At 48.2% G+C, this 21,828-nt stretch overlaps 7 protein-coding genes and 1 non-coding gene across 9 annotated transcripts; 6 read left to right on the plus strand and 2 right to left on the minus strand.

The window, feature by feature from the left end:
- The first annotated feature begins 1,973 nt into the window (after positions 1-1,973).
- On the plus strand, positions 1,974-3,453 carry LOC9653657 (nudix hydrolase 17, mitochondrial). Its single transcript, XM_002978296.2, has 4 exons — positions 1,974-2,611; positions 2,683-2,766; positions 2,829-2,975; positions 3,084-3,453. The coding sequence occupies exons 1-4, from the start codon at positions 2,471-2,473 to the stop codon at positions 3,258-3,260; spliced, it is 549 nt and encodes a 182-aa protein (XP_002978342.1). The 5' UTR covers positions 1,974-2,470; the 3' UTR covers positions 3,261-3,453.
- On the minus strand, positions 2,889-5,620 carry LOC112349284. The gene is made up of 5 exons (XM_024683462.1): positions 5,095-5,620; positions 4,754-5,012; positions 4,525-4,695; positions 4,316-4,456; positions 2,889-4,250 (listed from the first exon to the last, which is right to left on the minus strand). Exons 1-5 carry the CDS (start codon positions 5,500-5,502, stop codon positions 3,562-3,564), a joined length of 1,668 nt encoding a protein of 555 aa, XP_024539230.1. The 5' UTR covers positions 5,503-5,620; the 3' UTR covers positions 2,889-3,561.
- Positions 5,621-5,819: 199 nt separating this feature from the next.
- LOC9653434 (tryptophan aminotransferase-related protein 1) lies at positions 5,820-8,392 on the plus strand. The gene is made up of 5 exons (XM_024683368.1): positions 5,820-6,354; positions 6,411-6,714; positions 6,776-7,071; positions 7,170-7,510; positions 8,021-8,392. The coding sequence occupies exons 1-5, from the start codon at positions 5,987-5,989 to the stop codon at positions 8,245-8,247; spliced, it is 1,536 nt and encodes a 511-aa protein (XP_024539136.1). The 5' UTR covers positions 5,820-5,986; the 3' UTR covers positions 8,248-8,392.
- A 25-nt stretch (positions 8,393-8,417) lies between these two features.
- On the minus strand, positions 8,418-12,543 carry LOC9653435 (trichohyalin). The gene is made up of 11 exons (XM_024683367.1): positions 11,710-12,543; positions 11,458-11,624; positions 11,278-11,404; positions 11,146-11,214; positions 11,005-11,091; positions 10,861-10,953; positions 10,588-10,811; positions 9,030-10,539; positions 8,656-8,976; positions 8,540-8,602; positions 8,418-8,480 (listed from the first exon to the last, which is right to left on the minus strand). The coding sequence occupies exons 1-9, from the start codon at positions 12,313-12,315 to the stop codon at positions 8,782-8,784; spliced, it is 3,078 nt and encodes a 1,025-aa protein (XP_024539135.1). The 5' UTR covers positions 12,316-12,543; the 3' UTR covers positions 8,418-8,480; positions 8,540-8,602; positions 8,656-8,781.
- A 112-nt stretch (positions 12,544-12,655) lies between these two features.
- On the plus strand, positions 12,656-12,727 carry TRNAM-CAU. The gene has a single exon. It is a non-coding gene; the product is annotated as a tRNA-Met (tRNA).
- Positions 12,728-12,745: 18 nt separating this feature from the next.
- Positions 12,746-14,365, plus strand: LOC9653658 (thaumatin-like protein 1b). Its single transcript, XM_002978298.2, has 2 exons — positions 12,746-12,964; positions 13,544-14,365. Exons 1-2 carry the CDS (start codon positions 12,895-12,897, stop codon positions 14,266-14,268), a joined length of 795 nt encoding a protein of 264 aa, XP_002978344.1. The 5' UTR covers positions 12,746-12,894; the 3' UTR covers positions 14,269-14,365.
- Positions 14,366-14,377: 12 nt separating this feature from the next.
- On the plus strand, positions 14,378-16,456 carry LOC9653436 (pentatricopeptide repeat-containing protein At4g02750). The gene has a single exon (XM_024683306.1). It carries the CDS (start codon positions 14,378-14,380, stop codon positions 16,454-16,456), a length of 2,079 nt encoding a protein of 692 aa, XP_024539074.1.
- A 183-nt stretch (positions 16,457-16,639) lies between these two features.
- LOC9653437 (protein FEZ) lies at positions 16,640-17,475 on the plus strand. Of its 2 annotated transcripts, XM_024683497.1 has the most exons (3): positions 16,640-16,888; positions 16,967-17,262; positions 17,330-17,475. In XM_024683497.1, exons 1-3 carry the CDS (start codon positions 16,708-16,710, stop codon positions 17,408-17,410), a joined length of 558 nt encoding a protein of 185 aa, XP_024539265.1. In that variant the 5' UTR covers positions 16,640-16,707; the 3' UTR covers positions 17,411-17,475. The 2 variants fall into 2 exon arrangements, with proteins under 2 accessions (XP_024539265.1, XP_024539264.1); XM_024683496.1 differs by having other exon boundaries at positions 16,640-17,262.
- The last annotated feature ends 4,353 nt before the right edge of the window (positions 17,476-21,828 follow it).

A 21,828-nucleotide genomic window follows, 5' to 3' on the forward strand; every position in this document is an offset into this window, starting at 1 on the left:
AGTCCACGCTGGCAGAAGCGATTGGTTAGTATTGATTTGCGGCTATTTCAATCTGGCCACCAGTCCATGTGCATGGAATTAATTTACGCTTTTACATTGACAGGTAGAAGTGGACGTGTGGTTAAGCGACGTTTGAACTGTTTCTTGGCAAAGTTGATAGGGCACCAGCAAAATCCTTCGTCCTTCGTTTGTTTGTCACGCACCAGATGCCCACTGTCGGCATTTGGAGCAAACATATAATTCGCCACCATTTTGATGGCCTAAACCCTGTTATGAAGTGCTTTGCTGACTTAAAGATCGTTCTCACTAATTAATTTAAGGAAGCCTATCTTCCAGAAGGCAATGGCCTCGCACCTTCCATCTTAGACACTCGATAAACTGCGCTTTTAAAAAGGATAGGGTTTGTCGTTTCTTGGCCCATGGATCATGCAATGGCTTTGCTTTCATCATCGACGCCTGAACTGTTTCTTCATAGGTCACCGGCAAAATCCTTCGTTTGTTTGTCAGCATTTGGAGCAAACATATAATTCGCCACCCATTTTGAACTTGATGATGGCCCAAGGAAGTTCTTTGCTGACTTAAGCTCGGTTTCACTAATTAATTCGACGAAGTTTATCTTCAAGAAGGCAAGAGCCTCGCACCTTCCACCCGATGAAACTGCACTTTTAAAAAGGATATAGTTCGTCGTTTCTTGGGCCATGGATCATGCGATGCCGAGAAGAGGCTTTGCTTTCTTCATCGTTCCGCGGGAAAACAAAGTTAAGCCCCATCTTCCAGAAGGGTTTAGTGGACGGACTTGCAGCCCCCTAGATGCCCAAACAGTGCAACTCTAAGTGCTACAATTCCTAGCGCGCAATTGTTTACCACGGAGCTGTTCGAATCGGAATTTGCGGCGAGGTCCCCAAAGAACAAAACCATGATCATACCACTGAGCGAAACACGGCATCACTCGGTGAGCACTCCGTGGAGGCCCTCCCGATCCGTGCCATGAGGAAAAGAGGATCGAAAGAGAGACCCAAGTAACAAAAACGTGCTCGGCACTGCAATTTCACGAGAGCCTTTCGAGCGAGTGGTGGGCACAAAGCTGATCTTTACGGCGCGCCAAGAGGGGTTTCTAGCGCATCGACGATGCACAGATCCAAAAACCTCGGGTTGCTGTCATCTCGGCAATTGGAGAGCCTGCGAGAGAGAGAGCGAAACAAATAATTTTGGCTTGACTGCTACAGCGCGCAAAGAAGAGTTGCGAGTCCGGCAGAGGAGACAAAGCTCCAAACAGTGGGGTCAACACAAGGCGCTAAAAAGCATCCCGATCAACAGATCACGGGCGACCGGACACGTCTGGCCACACACTGTAGAGCGAAGCGACCCGGCTCTGGCGCGCTTCGCAGAAGAGGATTAGTTTTTGTACGGTTTCCGAGAGGAGCTTCTTGTCTGGATATGTGTTTCGGGCCTGATCATGGTGTGTCTGATTCGATGAGATTGGGATTCGAATTGGATCCTTTTGACGAGCGCTCCAAACAAAGCCCACAAAAGAGATGGATCCATCCAGCCATGGACAACGCACAATTGTGATCTCGCACTGCTCGTTGCGCGTCCCGCCACTCGCGGTGGAGGACAAAGCGATAAAAAAAAAAGGAGGGCCAAATCAATCAAGGCGAGGACACGAATCGATCATGTTTGCTAGCCAAAGACCGAATTCGCGAGCTTTGTTCCGGGTTTCCAGACACTGGAAATCATGGCGCCCAGCAAAATAATTCACACACCCAGAAGAGATTTGGCCGAGTCAAATGATCCCACAACATGATACACCGGGGCCCCCCATTGTCCGCCAACTTGACGCGGGGAATATCCCCTGCAAGCGGGGGAGAATATGCCCCACAGTGCCACGAATATTCGCGCCGAGATTCCCCCCTCGCTGGTCGGTGTTTTCCAATAAGGGAGGAAGAGATCTCTCCTCTCCCGGTATTTAAATCCACGCGCTGGAGCGCTGGGAATTAGGTATCGCTCGCCCTTTGGTCTTCGCTACAGCCCATTCTTTCTTCTTCCCCGTGGAAAGATTTTCTTCTTTCGCTCGCTGGACTTCTTCTCCCATTTTCTCTACCCGTTTTGACAGATTGGAATCCAGAAGGCTGCAAGGCCGTGTTTTTCCGCGTCTCCACTGCTCCATCCTCACAGCCAACGTGTGAATCGCGCGGCTTCTCGCGCCCTTCCTCAAGCGCATTCGCCGCCCTTCCTCCCCAATTTCCTCCCTGCCGAGCTCGTCGCGCCACCAGACTCGGTCGCGATCTAGTTGCTTGCTTGCGCGCCCGCCCGCATCCTTAAAAACCGGCGCTCCTCTTTTCTTCTCTCCACTCGCAGAGAGGAGATTTGGGCCGCCAAGAAGAGCGCGAGCGAGGTCTATCACACACCGTTAGAGATCGAACGACTTCCAAACGATCGAAGTTTCTTAGATCGGTCGACGTGATTCGCCATGGGTGCCGAGAATCGCTACAATGCACAAGGGCAGAGGATGGTGGCTGGATGCATTCCCTACCGGAGGGAAAAGGACAGTGACACGGTTGAGATTCTCATGGTGAGATCGCAAAATGGTCACAACATCGTCTTCCCCAAGGCAAGTGGATCCCTCTCTCTTCTTGGCGATTTTCCTCCCTGCTAACTCGATCCAATCCCTCGCTTCTACAGGGAGGATGGGAAGTCGACGAGAGCGTACAAGACGCTGCAATTCGCGAAGCGCAAGAGGAGGCTGGAGTTCATGGCCACGTCCGGGTAAGCGACGACAAGAAGAGATCGATTGCTGGTGTCTAATTGGGATCGAATTCCTCGCGCAGGATGAGCTGGGCGTTTGGATCTTCCACAAGAGAAGCCACCAGCAATGGGAGACCAACCCAGACGGCGCTTGCGAAGTTCACATGTTCCTCCTCGAGGTGACCCAAGAGCTGGATACATGGCCGGAGCAACACCGAGGGAGAGTATGGGTAAGCGCAATCCAGATCTCTCTTCCTCTCTCTCTCTCTCTGTGTGGAGAAGAGAAGACGAAAAAGACTCCATAGCTTACTTACCACCACCACTCTCTGTTCACCCAGATTGACCTCAACGAGATCGAGAAGATAACGCTGGAGCGGTGCCACCACAATTGGATGCGCGAGGCTCTGGGAATTTTCATCCAGAAGCAGACAAGCAGCTCCCTCATCGCGGAAGCTTCTCCCAACGAGCCGCGCCACACTCTCTCCTTTAACGCGAGTGTCAGGTGTAGACTTTAACCAGCCGAAGACTTGTACAGTAACCACCATGGCCGAAAGAAAGAACCCACCAACATTGACACAAATGGTCCTGTTGCCTGTCTGTCTGTGTGCTCTTCTCGTTCTCTCGTTGCGTTCCAAGATCCCAGCGGCAGTCCTGGTAGAATCAAGCAAGTCTCTAAAAGAAAGAATGGAAGAACTTTGTTACCTCGAAGTGGAAGTTGACTTTAGTTCCGATGATTGGTTTCGTTGATTAGATTGCTGGTTTAGTAGTAGTAGTCGTAGTAAGTTGGCTTTAGAGTGGGTGATACGTTCTCGTCGCTCAGCGCAAAGCAGCTCTTATCTGCTTGAGCCAAGCTCCCATCCCCTTTTTCTGGTCAGTAGCAGCAGCGCTCTCCACCACGCCGGTGCTGCTCACGATGTGGACGAGGGCCTTGTTGATCTTGTCCTCCACGGAGCTACCATTGTTCTCGTCGCTGGCCACCACCTGGTTACTACCCCTGCGTTGTTGGTGGTGTTGTTGAGGTGAGCCTCCTCCTCCGCCAAACTTGAGCAAACGACGAGCACCTGACTTGCTTCCTCGAGCCGGCGATTCCATCGTGCCAGCACCAGCAGCGGCGCTGCGGGATTTGGACCGTGACATTGGTGGCGTCACGTAGCAGCTCTGTGGAGTCTGAGGGGACGCAGGAAGACGAGCACGGGGTGTCTCAAACCTCTCGGGTGTGTCAGCTAGTGGTGGCGGCGGAAGTTTGTGAGCGCTGTTTGCGGGCCGTGGCTTCAGAGGACTCGGTCCAGTCAAACAGTTCACGCTGGCACTGCTGTTCCTGGGAGGAGTTCCAATCGAAAAGTTGGTTTCCTCCAGCGGCCTGAGCGAGCGCTTCACTTTCCTCCGCAGGTCTCCGACCGTGTCTGATGTTAGTACTGGAATGGTTATAGTTCCAGCCACAACTCCTTTGCAAGTACGCACCATCTTCAGCTTCCTTGCAGCTGGAGTGTAGCTGGGATCGCCGTCTATCACATGAACAAGAGTGGAGTTAGCCGACAAAAACTTGGATCAAGTCCAGTTTGGTACTTACCCCTGTTCTCCGAGGCTGCGTGAAAAAGCTTTCCAGCCTTGAAAGACGACTTCAAGGGACTTTTGAAAGGAGCAACCTGTAGAGTAGACTGAGGGCAAACGAAGTATTCTGCCAGCGTTTTCTTGTCCTGCAAAGTGTTGCCTGGAACAACGGAATATAGAAAGCACAGGCGTGAGGACAACAGCACACAAAGCGAACTAGAAAGCAACCTGAGAAACTGATGCGCTGTTGCCATTGCGGAATCCCCGTACGAGCTTCAACAATGTTCGTCACATCTTGCACGCGGTCCCGGCCTTGGACGATCAAGCGAAACTCCTCGTGTCCCAGCACATTGACAGTAACGAGCATACGCCTGTGTGCTTGCTCGTTGTTCGTATCCCCTGAATGGATGACAAAGCTTAGCAGGACGAGAAAAAGGAAGACGAGAGTACAACATACCTGATACAGTCAAGTCCACAATGCTATCCTCGTAGATTGCATGAACACCATCGAAATCCTTGATGCAAAACTCATCGTGCATGACACAGCCGATGGAGGACAGAAGTTGCCGTGACTTTAGAATGCCCGTGTGCTTTTCTATGGCATCCTTGAGAGCTGACACGCGCGTATCACCACAGATGCCTTGCAAAGGCAGAATCCCATCCTTGGTCTCCACGAACAAGCGACCACCTCTTCCCGAAAGAAGCTGGGGAGCTTTCTGGAATATAGTTATTTTTTCGGCCAAAGTCAGCGAAGAACCAAGTTCCAAAAACCAAGGAAAAGGAGAAAGACGAACATACCCGGAGCTCAACGATGGATTTGTCGAGAATGTTGTAGTCGTGGAGCTTGGCATCGTCCGGAAGATCGACAGTCTTCCCAGCCTCTCTCCCAAAGAATGTGAGACTCTCTTCGTCCACAAAGAGCTCACACTCGTCTCTATCAGCCTGGCAAGCGTACCTCTTGTAAACCTCCTCCACTGGCACACTCTCACTCAGCCTCGTGAAGAGCGGCGCCACAAGCTGCTGCTGCTCCTCTCCAAAAAAGAGATTGTCCCTCACAAACTCCTTGAGTGTGCTCCTCACGCTGCCATTGTAGAGCAGATTGGGCGCCAGGATCAGCTTGGAGCGATCGCCAAGCGGAGCCACAGCGCCAGGGTACACATTAGCAACCGCGAGATGCTCTACTCGAATCCCTACTGTGATTGCCATCCAAGAGCAGACACATCCGATCACAGAGCCGACAGAGGAGAGATCTGGAAGAACCGAACCCAAGATCTGGAAGAACCCAACCCAAGATCGCTCGCCCAGAGGAGAAAAATACGAAGAACCCTAGCCTCTCATGACCGTTGAAGACTGAATATCCCAGGATCTCCCCGGAAAAGAATATCCTTTAGAATGTACCCGAGCCCCTTGGACCACAGGACAACTATAGTCCATGGGGACCCCGCACGAATTAAAAACGGCCACGTCACGCGGTGTGGGAAGTGGTGTGACATGGCCAATGGTGATGCAAGCAATCATTCATACATCGGCCAAAGTTTTATTTTTCTCGCCCAAAATTTTATCATACATGCAAGGATGATTTGCGCTGCATGTGTGTGCATGTGTTTTTAAGGATCTTTGTGTGGAAATCTGTGTTGGAATGTCTTGACCTCCCTCCTCCATCCTTTTTCCCCCATTTCCCTGCGCGGCAATGCAAGACGGCGGCGACCAAAAGACCTCCGCCACCGCTGCCACCACCACCACTACCACCACCGCCGCCAATGGAGTCCACCACCACCACCACCACCAAAATCACCACCAGCCGCACCACCACCTCCTGCTCGCGTCGCTCGGCCTCAATCTTCTGCTGCTCGTCTTCTTCGCCATAGATTTCAAGCCGCTGGAGCGAAAGAATGCCGCAAAGTCATCGTGCTACCTCAACGCTTTCTCGCCGCAGTCCTGTCCCCCCTCCCAGATTTCCTCCGCCCATGATTCCATCACCAACAAGTCGTCCTTGTCCTCGTCGTCCTCCTCGTCCGAGCAGCAGCAGCAGCAGCATCTTCCTGTCAATCTGGATCAGTAAGTCTAGCTCGACTTTTTCTCACTCTCTTTGCTCTGTTCTTACCCCCTCGCAGTGGCGATCCGACCATGTTCGAGGCGTACTGGCGCGCCAATGGAGACAGCTGCACCACTGTGATCCTCGGCTGGGAGCAGATGAGCTACTTTGCGAGCCGGAAGCACTTCCTCTGGTTCGTGGAGCAGGAGCTCGAGAATGAAATCCGGCAGCTTCACTCGCTCGTTGGAAACGCGGTCACCGATGGCCGATTCATCGTCGTCGGCACTGGATCCACCCAGCTCTTCCAAGCTGCATTATATGCTGTCTCGCCCAGAGATGGAGCTCAACCGGCCAGTGTCGTCTCGGCCGTTCCCTACTACTCGGTAAAGAAGCTCAGCTCGGTTCATCTCCAAAGTTTGCTTTTTTTTTTCTTCTTTTTTGCAGTCGTATCCTGTGCTCACGGACTACCTCAAGTCTGGTATCCATAAGTGGGCCGGCGACGCTGCAAACTTCCATCCCGCAGACTCCTCCTCCTCCTCCTCTTCGTACATAGAACTGGTGACTTCTCCAAATAATCCCGACGGCTCCATGAAGCATGCCGTGGTGCAAGGCAGCGGTCCTGTTATCTACGATCTCGCTTACTACTGGCCTCACTACACCCCCATCACTGCTGCTGCGGAGCACGACATGATGCTGTTCACTGTCTCCAAGTGCACTGGACATGCAGGCAGTCGAATCGGGTATGCGAGATTTTGCTGCGGGAATCATTCCCCTTTCCTCCTCCTCCTGTTTCTTCTTCCTTGGACCGACTTTATCTCCTTTTCTTCATTCCTGCCAGATGGGCCATTGTCAAGGACGCTCAAGTGGCTCAAAACATGGCGAAGTTTATCGAGCTCAACACCATTGGAGTGTCCCACGATTCTCAGCTACGTGCCGCACAGATCCTCAAATCCATTGTCAGAGGCTACAACCCCACCGCTGTTACTTCCCGGCCATATGAAAGTGAGTGCCAGGACCACTGCGTCAAGTCGGGCCGACTGTTCCACTTTGGCTACTCGGAGATGAGCAGGAGATGGGATCTCTTGCAGCAGGCCGTGAAAGTCAGTGACAGGTTCAGCCTGCCAGAATTCTCCCCAGCTTTCTGCGCCTTCTTCGGCCAAGTCACATCGCCTCATCCAGGTATGAACCTCTACTGCTTCTTTGTACCTCTAGCCACCTCTGCTTTAGCTTTAGTCCGTCACCCCCGTCTGGTGGCAGCAGATATCAAATTCCATCACACTTGCACTTGCATCATTGCCTGTTCCACTTCGGCAGTTCCCCCAACTCGAATGATTCGGCGCATGATGTGCTCCAGCCGCTCATTAGATCCCGGTCCTCCACTTGTCTAGTATCCACCTGCGAGTTGGCTTTTTCGGAGTAGCGAGCGCTTATCTCGAGTCGAATGGCTGCTGTTGTAGTTTGGTGTTAGAGACGACTTTGGGGGCTGCATTTCCATTGTTTTTGTTGTGCACTACCAACCACCTGATCTGGACGCGGTACTCTCCCCATACCTCCTCTCCCCATCAACCTGCCATCAATTTCATGGGAAAAAAAACATTAATACTGGCATTCATGCGTAGGGCATGGAATACCACTCAGCCGCATTACAGAAAAAGAAATTATCTATCACTCACTTGTTGATTGTTGCAGCATTTGCGTGGCTCCAGTGCAACAGGGATAGTGATTGCAAGGAAGTGCTCAAGCTGGGAGGCGTCCTCAGTAGGAGCGGTGTGCAGTTTGGAGTTGGGCCAGACTACGTGAGAATCAGCATGTTGGACAGGGAGGGCAACTTCGAAACGTTCATCGCAAGGCTGTCTGATATGGCAGCTGCGTCCCTGGCATCCACAGCAGCATCATACCAAGAACAGATGTTATAAGTGAAAGGAAGAGTTACCCGAGTTGTAGAGTAGGCTGTAGCAGATGAATCTGCTGCATTTTTGCAAGAGTAACTCCTGCTGTCAGGAATGTCACGGTCTGTTTGAGTGAGAATCCGATTCTCTGAACCAAGAATCACGTTGATTTTGTGTGCGGCACAAGACACGAGCTCTTCAACTCAAAAGCTTTTTTTATTGCTTAATTTCAATGTCCACTACATTCTTCCGAGAACATGCTGCCACAAGAAAACGTGTCATATGCCAGCAAACTAGAGGGGTTTTGGGACATGCATACCGTCGTGTTCCGCCCGGAGGAAAAGAGAACTCCGCTTTTGCTTCCAAACGCTCAGTCAAATACCTGCAGAAGTTCATTCATCGATAACATGTCAAACGGAGACAAGTAAACAACACCTCTTCTAGTGTGCCGATCAGCCTTTTCTGCTTCGGAAAACGGGCCATCTGAAATACAAAATACATTCTTCTCACGTACCTTGTCAGACGCCGACGAACAAACCCGCGACGACAAAGTCGTTTAAATCAGTTGTCATACTCGTCATACTCGTCACAGCTATCATCGAGAGTCCCGGTCCAGCGATCAGTTTCCCGGTGGCGCGGGTTTTCCTGCCTCTTGTAAACTAAATCGTCCGCTTGACCAGATGGAGACTCGTCATACGAATAGTCTCGCTCGTCCCCAGGATTATCAGTCTCATAGTCACGGTCCATCTCAAACAACTGTAAAAGCAACAGGGTCGCATAAGAAATCTATAACACAGTAACACAATTACCTCGTCATTGTATCTTCGTCTCTTCCGCTTGTACGTGTAGCCATCATCTTCCCATCTGTCGTCCTCACATTCTACATCTTCGACGTACACAACTTCTTCACATTCTCCTTCTTCCATTTCCCAACCGTCAGCTCCATCGTCATTATAATCCCTTCTCCTATACCTCGAGTCGGAGTACCTCTGCGACCGTCTTTCAGAGAGGTCACTCACCTCGTCTTCCTCCACCCCTAACACATCGTCATATCTCCTCCGTTTTCTCTTACGATCATCTCTGCATTCATGCCCAGTAAAGTCTGCATCTTCCATTTGCCAGCGTTCGTCCACTTCCTGATAATAATCATCGCAATCCCTTGCATCTTCATCTTCAGACTTTAGTCTCCGCCGTTCCCTCCTGTCCTTGTGTCTTCGCTTTCTTTCTTCTTTTCTCTCTCTCCTGTTGTCGTCTTCTAATTCTTCTGAAGCGTACGCCGTCTGTGTGTCACGGACGGTACTATTATGATACCCGCCAGCTCCTTCTTCGTTGTCCTTCTGATCTGGTTTGCTAAGATTTTCCCTCTTCCTCCTTGCATGAGCATCATCCATGCGAAGATGGAGCTTCCATCTAGCAGAGACCTTCTCAAGGACTTTCATCCTCAAGTCATCCTTGGCACCGCTATCCTGTTGCTTGAACTTTGGTCTATCCTCCGACTTCGAAAGCGAAGGTGCTCTCGTAAGTTGCCGTGGCTGGCCAATCCTCTCATTTGAATCCCTTGCCGGTTGCTCTTCTTCATCATCTTGCTCAAATTCCATGTCCGCAGCTCTCAAAGATACTTGTCGTCTCTCTACAGTCACTTCCGATCTCCTCTCTACTCTGTCGGCTGTCCTTTCCGATATCAGCTGGCTTCTTCTCTCTGCATTTAGCCGTATGGTCCTCCTTGCAGGCTCCATTGTTGAAACCAACTTCTTTTCTTGAGGTGATTTTGTTTCATTTACCAGTTGAGTAACTCTTCTAACCAGAGAAATTGGTCGTTTCTCCACTTGTTCACCAAGCCTTCTCTGTGGTTTCTCCCTCGCCAGTTCACTGGGCCTCCTCTCCGCCACCAGTTCACTAGGCTTTCTCTGTGCTTTCTCCGTCACCAGTTCACTGGGCCTTCTTTCAGCTTTCTCCGTCACCAGTTCACTGGATCTTCTTTCTGCTTTCTCTGTGACCAGTTCACTAAGCCTTCTCGGTGGTTTCTCCGTCATCAGTTCACTGACCCTTCTTGGTGGCTTCTCTGTCATCAGGTCACTGAGCCTTCTCGGTGGTTTCTCTGTCCCAACATCACTGAGCCTTCTCTGAGGTTTCTCTGCCACCATTTCACCAAGCCTTCTCTGCGGAGCTGAAGCAGAAGCTCTTTCGAACCTCGGTGGTGACCTCCTAACTGGTGTCTCCTCTTCTTCGCTTAGACGCTTGGACAGTGTACGAAACCCGTTTTCAACGGAACCTTGAACCCCACCAGGCGACGATCGGGAACTAAACGTTGATCGTCCACTATGAACACAGAAAATAATATGATGAGCATTAATAACAACTGCATACCTGGTAGACGTAGAAATGATCCCGCCTGAATAAATCCCACCGAGATTTGTCCGAGGACCGGGGGGCGTGCGACCACCTAGCCTTCCGCTCAAAGGTGAAGAGCAAAGCATTGTTTGTTCCGCGGATTGACTTTCTCGGTGAAATCCTTTCCGTCTAGGCAAATCGTCATTTCTTTGTTTGCGCCTGAATTCCCCGTGACTGTTTTCGTATCTTCCCTCGTCGATCTAAAAAAGGGAAAACGAGTTGGACCAGATAATTTTTACACAGTCAAACCTGTATTCCTTCGGAATCACGAAGCCTTTGCCGTCGTAATTCGGAAGATCGCCGTTCGTTTTCACCTTCTTCTACCTGGATTGCTCTACCAGACTGAAACAAGGCTGGTTATAAAAAGCAAACGACTCCGTAAATCCTACGCACATGATTTCTCATTCCCCGTTGTCCTTGAGCACGTCCTCTTTGAGGCTCCGGCGTATCATTGTATCTCGCATTATCATAGTTCCAGCCCTGAGATGAACGAAAAATTTATCAACTATTGATATGCTCAAAGAGAATTCATACCTGCTGCGAATGGCCGTTATCAAGACCACGCATCTTGCTCTTTTTAGATGCCTCGGCTTTGGCCCTGGCCTGAAATGGTTATCCAAGTTATATAAACTGGACACACATCCATAAACAACTCGCATTACTTACAAACTCCTCACAGTACTGCTTCCAGGTGTCTTCAGTGAAACCAAAGTTGAAGTAGTCCGTTATGTCTGTCCCTTCGTACTCCCAGGGTTTCTCTTCAAACTGATCGATGTCAATATCAAAGACCGTCCTGTAAGCACCACCCTGAAACTTACAAGAATCGCATGAAAAACCCGAGCTTACTTTGATGGTGGAAGAACAAACTCGTATGCAGGCTGGAAAGTGTGGAAGTCCCACATCCCCAAGCCGTAGCCGGCAAACGGGATGGGCGCAATCGCCGTCGCTCCCGGTGTTTGAGGGTCAGGCACCCCAGGAGACGTGGTAGCGGGTCCCGATCCTGGTCTCACGTACTACAAATCAAAGCACACGTCAGTACGACTTGGGGAAGCGTACAAGAGAACGAGAAAGAAAGAATGGAAGAAGGAAAAAGTTTACCTTGAATTGGGAATGACGGAAACGCATTTCCGCTGCCCAGTCCACCTCTTCGTAATGCTCCTCGCCCCCGACCGCGAAGACTTCCTCGGGTTCGGCATCTTCGACCCCCTCGACTCCATGAGGGTAGAAGATATCTTCGTCGTTCACAATGAGCTGTAGATCATCCTCGCTATCACTGTCATCGGACACTGGATCTCCATCGTCCTGGGGCTGCGGCTCCTGCCCATCCACAACCTTGAGCTGCTCGTCCAACCCCTCAGAAGTAGTAGCTGGTCCCAAGTTCTCGGCTTGAGGAGGTCCAAAGTCCTCGGCTTGAGGAGCTACCTCGTCACTCTCCAGCGATGTTTCACTGTCAATGACCTTGACCTTTGAAGCGTCGCTGCCCGGCTCCAAGTTCTCCGCTTGAGGAGTTCTCCCACTCACCACGTCAATGACTCTGATCTCCGAGGCTTTGCCGCTGGTCTCGCAGTCCTTGACAGCCTCCTGGACGCCGGAATACATCACCTCCGTGACCACAAACGAGCGATCGAGAGCCCGGTCCTCAATGCACACAACCCTCTTGATGCTTTCTTCCAGCGACGCCGCACTCGGTTCTAAATCCTCCATAGCTTGCCTGTGCACGCTCAGCCGCTAGCGCCGCGAATCTCACATCCGAGAAAGCCCCGAAATATGCACAGCCTGGTGGATTGGGAGACGAAAAATCGAGCGCTCTCCTGCGGCGGCGGCCCTATGCGGCGAATCTAGAATGCAAAAACCTGAGCATGGGAGGAGGAGAAGCTGCCAGCTTGTTCTTCACAGCGCCATCGCCTTATCGCCGCTGCCGCAAGCCCTAAAATCCGTGACGCATTTCCGTACTCCGGATAAAAAAATGTTCAAGAATATTCGGGACAAATTTCATTTTTGTATGAATTCAAACAAAAAAGCAAACGCAATTAAACAACAATCAATCGGAGTGGCGCAGCGGAAGCGTGGTGGGCCCATAACCCACAGGTCCCAGGATCGAAACCTGGCTCCGATATCACTAGAGATTCTCTTTTTCATTTTGCTTGCGCCGGAAGCTCTGGCCACTTTAGTTCATGTGCCACAGTGTGCCAAAGTAACGTAGCTAGCTTCCACTGGAAACAAGGAACAGCTCTTGCAGTTAAAAGCTCCACACGATCGCTCTCCTAGGAAACTCAAGGAGCTATGGCGGAACTTAGCTCCAAGAACACGGCCAAGCTGGTGGTCTACTTGGTTCTTGCCATCGCCTCAGCAGGTTCGCTAACTTTTGGTTGATTGATCTTCTTGGTCGTGGTTGTTGATTGAAAGTCTAGAACTTTTTCGGTGCTTGCTTGATTGATCTGATCTTCTTCTTAGCTTTCCACTCCTTGAGGAGCTTCTGCTGATCGAGATCTTCTGCTTTGTTCGTGATTGAGCGGATCTTCTTCTTGGTCGTGTTGATCGAGAGCTCTCCATGCCTCGAGAAGCTTTAGCTGAGCGGCTAACTTGATTGATCTGATCTTCTTTCATCCCTCGAGGAGCTTGAGCTGATCGAGATCTTCTGCTTTGTTCGCTAACTTGATCTTCTCGGTCGTGCCTGTTGATCGAGAGCTCTCCATTCCTCGAGGAGCTTGAGCTGATCGAGATCTTTTTCTGCTTTGTTCGTTAACTTGATTGATCTGGTTGGCCGTGAGAGTCCTCCATTCCTCGAGGAGAGCTGATGGAGATCTTTTTCTGCTTTGTTCTCTATTGATTGATCTGGTCTTCTTGGTCGTGCAAGCCTTGTTGATCGAGAGCCTCCATTCCCCGAGGGGGTTCGTAGAGCTGATGAAGATCTTCTTCTGCTTTGTTCCAGGAGAGATCGACGCCACCACCATCCGCCTCTACAACGCCTGCCCCTTCACGATCTGGCCGGCGTGGCTCTCCAACGCCGGCAAGCCCCAGCTCGGCCCCGGCGGCATCAAGCTCAACCCCTGGCAATCCTACGACGTCTACGCCTTGAACAACTGGGCCGGACGATTCTGGGGGCGCACCGGCTGCGATCTAGATGGCTACTATCCCCGCGGCTGCGACACGGGCGATTGCAATCGCACCATCTCCTGCAACACCCCCGGCGCCACCCCGACCACCCTCGTCGAGTACTCGCTCCACAACAACAATGTGGACAACTACGACGTGACGCTCGTGGATGGCTACAATCTGCCCATCCGCGTGTCGCCCAGCCACCCCGGCTGCTCCATAGCCGGCTGCCGTGCCGATATCAACGTCCACTGCCCTCCCGAGCTCGCCGTGCGCAACGCCGACGGCTATGTCATGGCCTGCAAGAGCGCCTGCCTCGCCTTCCCTGCCGAGGATCGGTTTTGCTGCCGCAACCAGTATGACAACGAGCACTGCCCCAACAACGAGTACGCCGCGCGCTTCAAGGACTCGTGCCCTAGCGCCATCACTTACAAGTACGATCGCGAGAACAGCAGCTTCCGCTGCCCGTCCGGGACGGATTACACCATCACATTCTGCCCATCCGGGAATGCCGAGGATGGGATCATCACGCTGGGGCGCCGCGAGAAAGAGGACGCCTAAACGAGAGAGAGAGAGAGAGAGAGAGAGAGAGATGAAGAACCCTAGATTTTGAATTTGCCCCAAATTGATGTTTTCCCGCGCCAAAGTGAAGTTTCAAATGAAAATGTGAATGAGCAATGCTTGGCAGCAGCGAGATCTCGCGTCCGCGATCCAGCTCTGCGGAGACGCACGCGATCACGCTGCTGGCTCGCGGATCCACGCCGCCATCGCCAGCAGTAGGCGGTGGAATGGTGACCGGTACCTCGCAAATCTGCTCATCGAGATGTATGGCAAGTGTGGGAATCTGGGCGTCGCGCGCGCGGTCTTCGACAACTTGGGCTCCCCGAATCGCTTCTCCTGGACGATCCTCTTCGCGGCTTATGCGAGGAATGGGAAGCTGGAGGAAGCGCGGAGGGTTTTCGAGGAGATGCCGGAGAGGGGGATCGTCGTATGGAATTCATTGCTTAGTCTTCTCGGAAAACGGGGAATGATCGCAGAGGCCGAGAGGGTATTCGAGACTATGAAGGGAAAGAGGAATGTTGTCTCGTGGAATGCCATGATCACCGCATATGCCTTAAATGGGCATTTGTGTCGAGCGGAAGATTTGCTCAAGAAAATGCCAGAATCATCAGCTTGCTCTTACAATATCCTGATAGATGCTTACGCACAAGCTGAAAATTTTGTTCGTGCGAAGGACTTGTTCGATCGAATGCCAGATAGGGATCATGTATCTTGGAACACTATGCTAGCGGCATATGACAAGTATGGGCATTTTCTTTCAATGACTACGTTGTACAGCAAAATGCCTCAGTTCGATCTCGTTTCTTTCAACTCCATGCTCGCGGGTATCACAAATCATGTATCAACCTCAGAAGCGCAACGATTCTTCCAGAGGATGCCCGAGAAAGATATCATTTCCTGGAACACTATGCTCCACGCGTTTGCCCGCGTGAGCGACGTCACAAGCGCTTTGGACGTGTTCCACAGGATGCCCGAGCACGACGTACTGACGTGGACAGCCACGCTTGCAGCGCTGTCCGGTGACGTGGACCGAGCCAAGTCTCTGTTCGATGCATTGCCCGCACGCGGCCTAGTGACGTGGAACGCCATGCTGGCAGCCTATGCCCGTGCCGGGCATATCGCCCCTGGCCGAGCTCTCTTCGACGCAATGCCTGCTCGAGACCTCTCGTCCTGGAACATCCTATTAGAAATTATGGCTGTGAATGGATCATTAGAAGAGGCTGCGATGATCTTCATGGCAATGCTTCCAGAGCATTGTTTGTTTTCTGGAAATCTCGTGCTCTCTTCGTATGCCCGGAGTGGTTTCGTTGACAATGCTTTGAGCGTCTTTTCGTCGATGCTCGAGGTGGATTCCGTGTCGTGGAACGCTCTCCTGGGAGCTTGTGCTCGAAGCGGTCAGATCGAAAACGCCCAGCTGATCTTTGCGAGAATGCCCGAGTGGAGCTTGAGCTCGTGGACGAACTTGATCTGGATGCACTGCCAGGGATCAAACTTGGAAGGATCAAAGAGAGCTTTTTATGAGATGCCCGAGTGGGATACAGTGAGTTCCAACGCAATGCTCGCCAGCTTTGCAAGAAATGGCCAAACGCACGAAGCTCGAGAGCTCTTTGACGCCATCTCCGACAAAGACGAGGTCTCCTGGAACACAATCCTCGCGGCCTACGCCCAAGCCGGGGATCTCACCTCGGCCTCGTCAATCTTCCTCGGAGCTCCCGAGCGATCTTCCATATCCTGGAACACAATGCTCGCATCAACTTCTAGCTTTGCTTGCGCGGCTCAAGCGATGGAGCTCTTCAACGAGATGGCCATCGAGGGCCACTCTCCCGACCAGCTCTCCTTCTCAAGTTTGCTCAACGCTTGCAGCCACGCCGGGTCGATCGACCAAAGCTTGCTACTCTTCCACGCCATGGCCCGTGATCACCAGGAACTTCTCATCGAAAGCCAGCACGTAACCACGATGGTGGATGCTCTGGGCCGAGCCGGACGAACCTTGGCAGCTCAAGAACTGGCAGAAGATGATGGTAGGGACGCGGTGGCCGTGCGGTCACTGCTCGGAGCTTGCCGGATACACCATGATGTGGAGCTTTCAACACGCTTGGCCGGAGAAAACTTTTCTCCACCACTCCGGTGTGGATCAAACTTTTCTCTGCTTGCAAACACATACTCCGCGACAGCAGCAGTCCTATAGCTTGTGCCAATCACAGTGGTCCCGAAAGCTTGTGGTGAGGTCCCGGAGTTTCCAGAAAGTCACGAAAACTATAATCAGGAATGGACCTTCGCACTGTGCCAGAAACACGGCTTTGATTTTGACTAACTCCAGTCGTGGGGTCGACTCCAGACTTTGCGGATTTAGCGGCCTCAACCTGTGGACTTGCAAAGACTACCGCTCGCTAGTCTTTAAAATCGGGAGTGCACAGCTTAGAAGAAGAGAGTCCATGAATGGCACTCGAAATGGAGAATGGTGGCGATGAAGACGTGATGCTTCCAGGCTTCCGCTTCCATCCCACTGACGAGGAGCTCCTCACTTTCTACTTGCACCGCAAGGTGGAGCACAAGCCCCTGGCGATCGAGGTGATCACGCAGCTCGACATATACAAGTTTGATCCATGGGAGCTCCCAGGTAAAGACCATCCTCGGATCTTGATCGAAAGCTCTCGATCAGCGAGATATCAATTGTGGATTTCTTCGGTCTCGGCAGGAGCATCATCGACTGGTTGTGGAGAGCAAGCGTCCTACTTCTTTTGCCCGCGGGACCGGAAGTATCGCAACAGCAGCAGGCCAAACCGGGTGACCTCGGGCGGATTCTGGAAAGCCACGGGCACGGATCGGGTCGTGCACTCGGCCAAGCCGGGCCACAAGTGTATCGGGCTCAAGAAATCGCTGGTTTTCTACAAGGGACGAGCGGCCCGGCCTGTCAAGACGGACTGGATGATGCACGAGTTCCGGATGCCGCAGCTGTCCAACAAGGATATCTTCCAGCCGCGAGGACCAGAGGTAGAGTGATGCGCTCTCGATCATGGTTGCTTTAATTCATGCTTGTTCTTGCTTGATCTATCTCCAGGAATGCTGGACGGTATGCAAAGTGTTTAGAAAGCTTGGGCCAGTGCACGGACCTCTCAAACGACGGGCGCTGGGAGAATAGTGAAGAAAAAATGCCAAGTGAATGTTTACTATGCTTATAAATTAATAATAATTGCAGGACTAATACCATGGTTATTAAAACAGATCTTATCCATCATCTTGAGCCTGATTTGCTTATTAGCATAACAGTAATTAACTAGCACTTGCTTAGCATATGCTGCGTAGTTAGCAAAATATTGTTTTAATTTTTTAATAAATTAAAGATTAAATTGGAATAGTATCAAAACAACAAATATTATATTTCATTTCGAAAGAAGAATTGTGGGAATTATGTCAAAAAATGCTAGATAAATACAAAATGTAAACTTGACAATATAAATATTTAGAACAAAATATATTCCTAGGCATAAGAAAAAATAAATATTCATTAATAAAAATATTAGATACAAATTATTATTTGGAAATATGAATATATTTAATGAATATAATTATTTGTAAATATATATGTTATAGAAACTATAAATTTAAATCTTATATTCCATAGTATTATGCACTAATAAACTATATTTGTAAAGATTTCAAAATATTACTGTCTAATCAAATACTGCATACATTATCTTAATTTTTTTTTATAATGAGTTACATTATAAATAGCTAAGGTTACATATAAAAATATAATATATACTCTTATTGTTAAATTTGTTTAATTTTTTTGTATTAACAGTTGAAGCTTTGATCATAATCCTACATATTTATAAAACTAAGTCAACCCACATTTGATATACCATCATCTGGTATTGGGTTTTATATATTTTAATGATATTTGGACAAACCATCTATACAGAATATAATTTTCATATTATATTTGAAAATATTGTTAAATTAAATTATCAAGTTAATTTTGACCTAAAATATTCAAAGATTCTAATACTTTATAAAACAGAATAAGTTTAGGTAAAGTTGATTATTTTATTCATAAAGCATTAACATAAAAATATTTGGGATAACCCATTAAACAGAATTGAAATCTCTGCCAGTTTTAGATTTTGATCTGGTGATGCCACCAAAGACATATATAATCTATCACCTCAAGGGTACAACTTGTCATTTGTTAGATTAGCAAGAGCACTATGTATTGCCATCTGGATAACCCAATGATACCACACTTTCATCACCATGGTAGCACAATTAGCAAGAGATAGAACCTATTGTCAGAGTTTGGCCAACACTCAACATGCAATGTCCCAATCTCTACACCTATAAATTCATCTAGTAAAGAAAGTAAAAAACTTACCATCCTAATGACTATATAAATTTGCCACCATGAGAAGCATATGCCTTCTCTGCTGCCAGTGGTTAAGAAACTACATTCCAAGCAATTTTTCAATGTGATGCCCAACATAATCCTCCTAGCATTGGGCATGACAATAAGCCCAAGAAAGATCAAAGAATGTTACCATCCAAGCATAAACTCAAGTTAGAACTAATTGTCATAGCTACTATTGCAAGTTTTGACTCCTTCACTTCTGCATTCTTTAGAACTTGTGCTGCCACCTAAAGAACATAAAAAACTCTTAAAACTTCCATTGAAAGGAGAATAGCTTACTTTGTTGATCGCTTGCTTGTGGTTTAGACATGTTGCTAGAGGCATCACACCACCATACTGTCAAGGCAACTTTGCCTTGAATCCAAAGAAACAAAACAAAACAGAATAAATATGAAGAGAGAAAAAAAAGTACTTGTGATCTTAGTGACTCCCAAAATCTTTCCATCACTAGTGACCAGATATGAAGTTTGAGAAAATGCAATCTCGCTGCAAGAAAATCCACTTACAACAGCGGCTTTAGTGGCATCACAACTCATCTCAATTCCCAAAACAGGCAATAAACCAGCAGCCACAACGAGAAAAAAAGGGCACTATGCAGGAATTTGTGCATTTGGGATGAATGTAAGATGCCATTGCCAAGGATTGGCAAAATAGCTTACAAAACCCTAAATTGAGGGAAAGAGATTCAAATATAAACTTGAATCACAATTTGAAGTCACCAATAAAGCCTACTGCCATTGTATACACTCTCCACTAAACCTTCAAAGTGATTGCATTGTAAAAGGTTGAGTGTCAATGCTGGTCAACACTTTACATGTGACATGTGTCGTAGTGCCTTCTTCTAGAAAAGAAGAGCCTTTGCCACAAGCACTGGAATGCTTTGCTAGCTAGATCAACCAATGGTCCAGATGGATTTGAGTTTCTCTTATGTGCTATAAAAGATCTTCACAAAAACCCATAACTAATACCTCCTTCACTACTGATATGTTAGATTTGGATTTGTCAATAACTATTTGGATGTTCTTGGCACCAAATTTTCAAAGAAGCCAATTTAAGCTACAATCATAGACTATCAGACCAAAGGTTTAATCAACATACAAATACTGTTAGAATCAATGGCTTGGATAGAGCAAGCAAGAGAGAGACATAGGGACAGGGGAAAAAGGAAGTTTGTTTGATTGGCTTGCCAACTGGTATGAGATCCAATGGTGCTCTACGGACAAAGGTTTAGCTATTTGGACCTCCACATAGTCGAGAGTCAATTGCAATCTATTGCCTGCACAATGCCAAACCAGTGACCTTGGCCTAGGGTATGGATTTCTGGACAGGATCCTTGCAATTTCTTGTATTGTCTCATGGGATTGCTGCATTGTTATTGTGATTCTGTGTGCTTCAGTGCTTGTTTCGTGTGATTTGATACTCAGGAGGGTTAGATCTTGCCTGCATTTTCAATTCCCCCCCCCTCCCCCCCAAGAACATTCCATTGGGCCTTAATGGGATTATTGGAATTCTTCTCAAAATCATGCCACTTTTCAGATGAACAATGTGATGTCTCAGTGTCTGAGAAGGTCTTTGGACGATTTGGGAGGCAATGGATTGTCCACCTCCACATAGGCTTGGAGCACATCGAACTCCTCTTTCCTCGACAGAATATAGGTGCAATCATGGTCAACATATGCATTTGACATGTGTTGCAACTCCTTCTTCTCTCACCCCAGTTTGGGTGCCTCCTATTGGCCCGAGAGCAAACATCAGCACCTGCCCGCATATGCTGCCTAATTAGCAAAATACTTTTTTTATATTAAAAACTAAATTGGAATAGTCACAAAAATCACAAAAAAAAATATTGTATTTCACTTTGAAAGAAGAATTGGGTGAATATAAAAATCAATTCTTGTAAACTTGATAATATGAATATTTACAACAAAATATATTCCTAGGCATAAGTAAGAATAAATAATCATTAATAAAAATATTAGATGCAAATTATTATTTGGAAATATGAATATATTTTGAAAAATATCTGACCCAGGAAAAGTAAAAATGAAATTTCTATTATTCATAATATGTTATATGTAAATTATAGTTTTAGCTGGGATAAACTTATATTAAGATTTTATCGAATAGAAGAGATAATGATTTAAATTATAAATAGCTAAGGCTACATATAAAAATATAATATGTACTTCTATGTTAAATTGTTTAATTTGTTTGTATTAACACTTGAAGCTTTGATCATCATCCTACACATTCATAAAACTAAATCAACTCACATTTGATATACCATCATTTGGTGTTAGGTTTCATCTGTTATAGTAATATTTAAATAGGCCATCTAATATATTCTAGTTTATTCTTACAAAATAAGATTATCCTATAATACATTTTTCTTATTATATATACAAATACTGTTAAATCAAATTATAAAATTTAATTGTGACCTAAAATATTCAGTTTATAAAACAGAATAAGTTTAGGTAAAGTTGATTATTTTATTAGTAAAGCATTAAAAATGTTCACTTAAAAATAAATATTCATAAAGGTGTTTAATGGTAACTGTCAACCTCATGTTTAAATGTAAGTTTCATGCTCCATTACTATAATTGCCCGATCAATACATCATTACAAAGAAGAAAAATGTATGAGAGGCTAAGTGGCATCTTCTGGCTCCTCTCCAGTGGCCATGCTCACCTCTGTTGTCGTTGGCGGAGGCACCATTGCTACTGCTAGGGGCTTGGGAGTGGATCTAGAGCCTGCGGCTTTGAATCTGCTACTAGTGCTTGTTCTTGTAGGGACTGAGAGCCGCAATTTCACTGGCCATTTACTCTCCTCTAGGGCTATGCCCTTTCCCTCAAGCAGCAGTGGAGAATGCCAGGAGCAACAGTGGCGAGATTGTAGAAAGGCATCCCATCAAGCTCTGGATCTGCTGCTGGCACCTATTCCCATGGGGATTGCTGTGGCGATTGAGTAGGAGATCTCTGAGTGGGATCTTTGCTTGGGAGATTTGGGAGCCACAGCTTCACTGGCCATTTACTCGAATGCATTGCTCTCCTGCCCTTTCTCCTAAGCAGCAGTGCTCCACATCGAGAGTGATGGTGGCGATTTCTGCAGGAAATTTAAAATTCAAAATATCTAAAAAAATAATCTGTATG

This window comes from Selaginella moellendorffii, unplaced genomic scaffold (genome assembly GCF_000143415.4).
Source record: "Selaginella moellendorffii unplaced genomic scaffold, v1.0 SELMOscaffold_37, whole genome shotgun sequence".
NCBI classification, from domain to species: domain Eukaryota; kingdom Viridiplantae; phylum Streptophyta; class Lycopodiopsida; order Selaginellales; family Selaginellaceae; genus Selaginella; species Selaginella moellendorffii.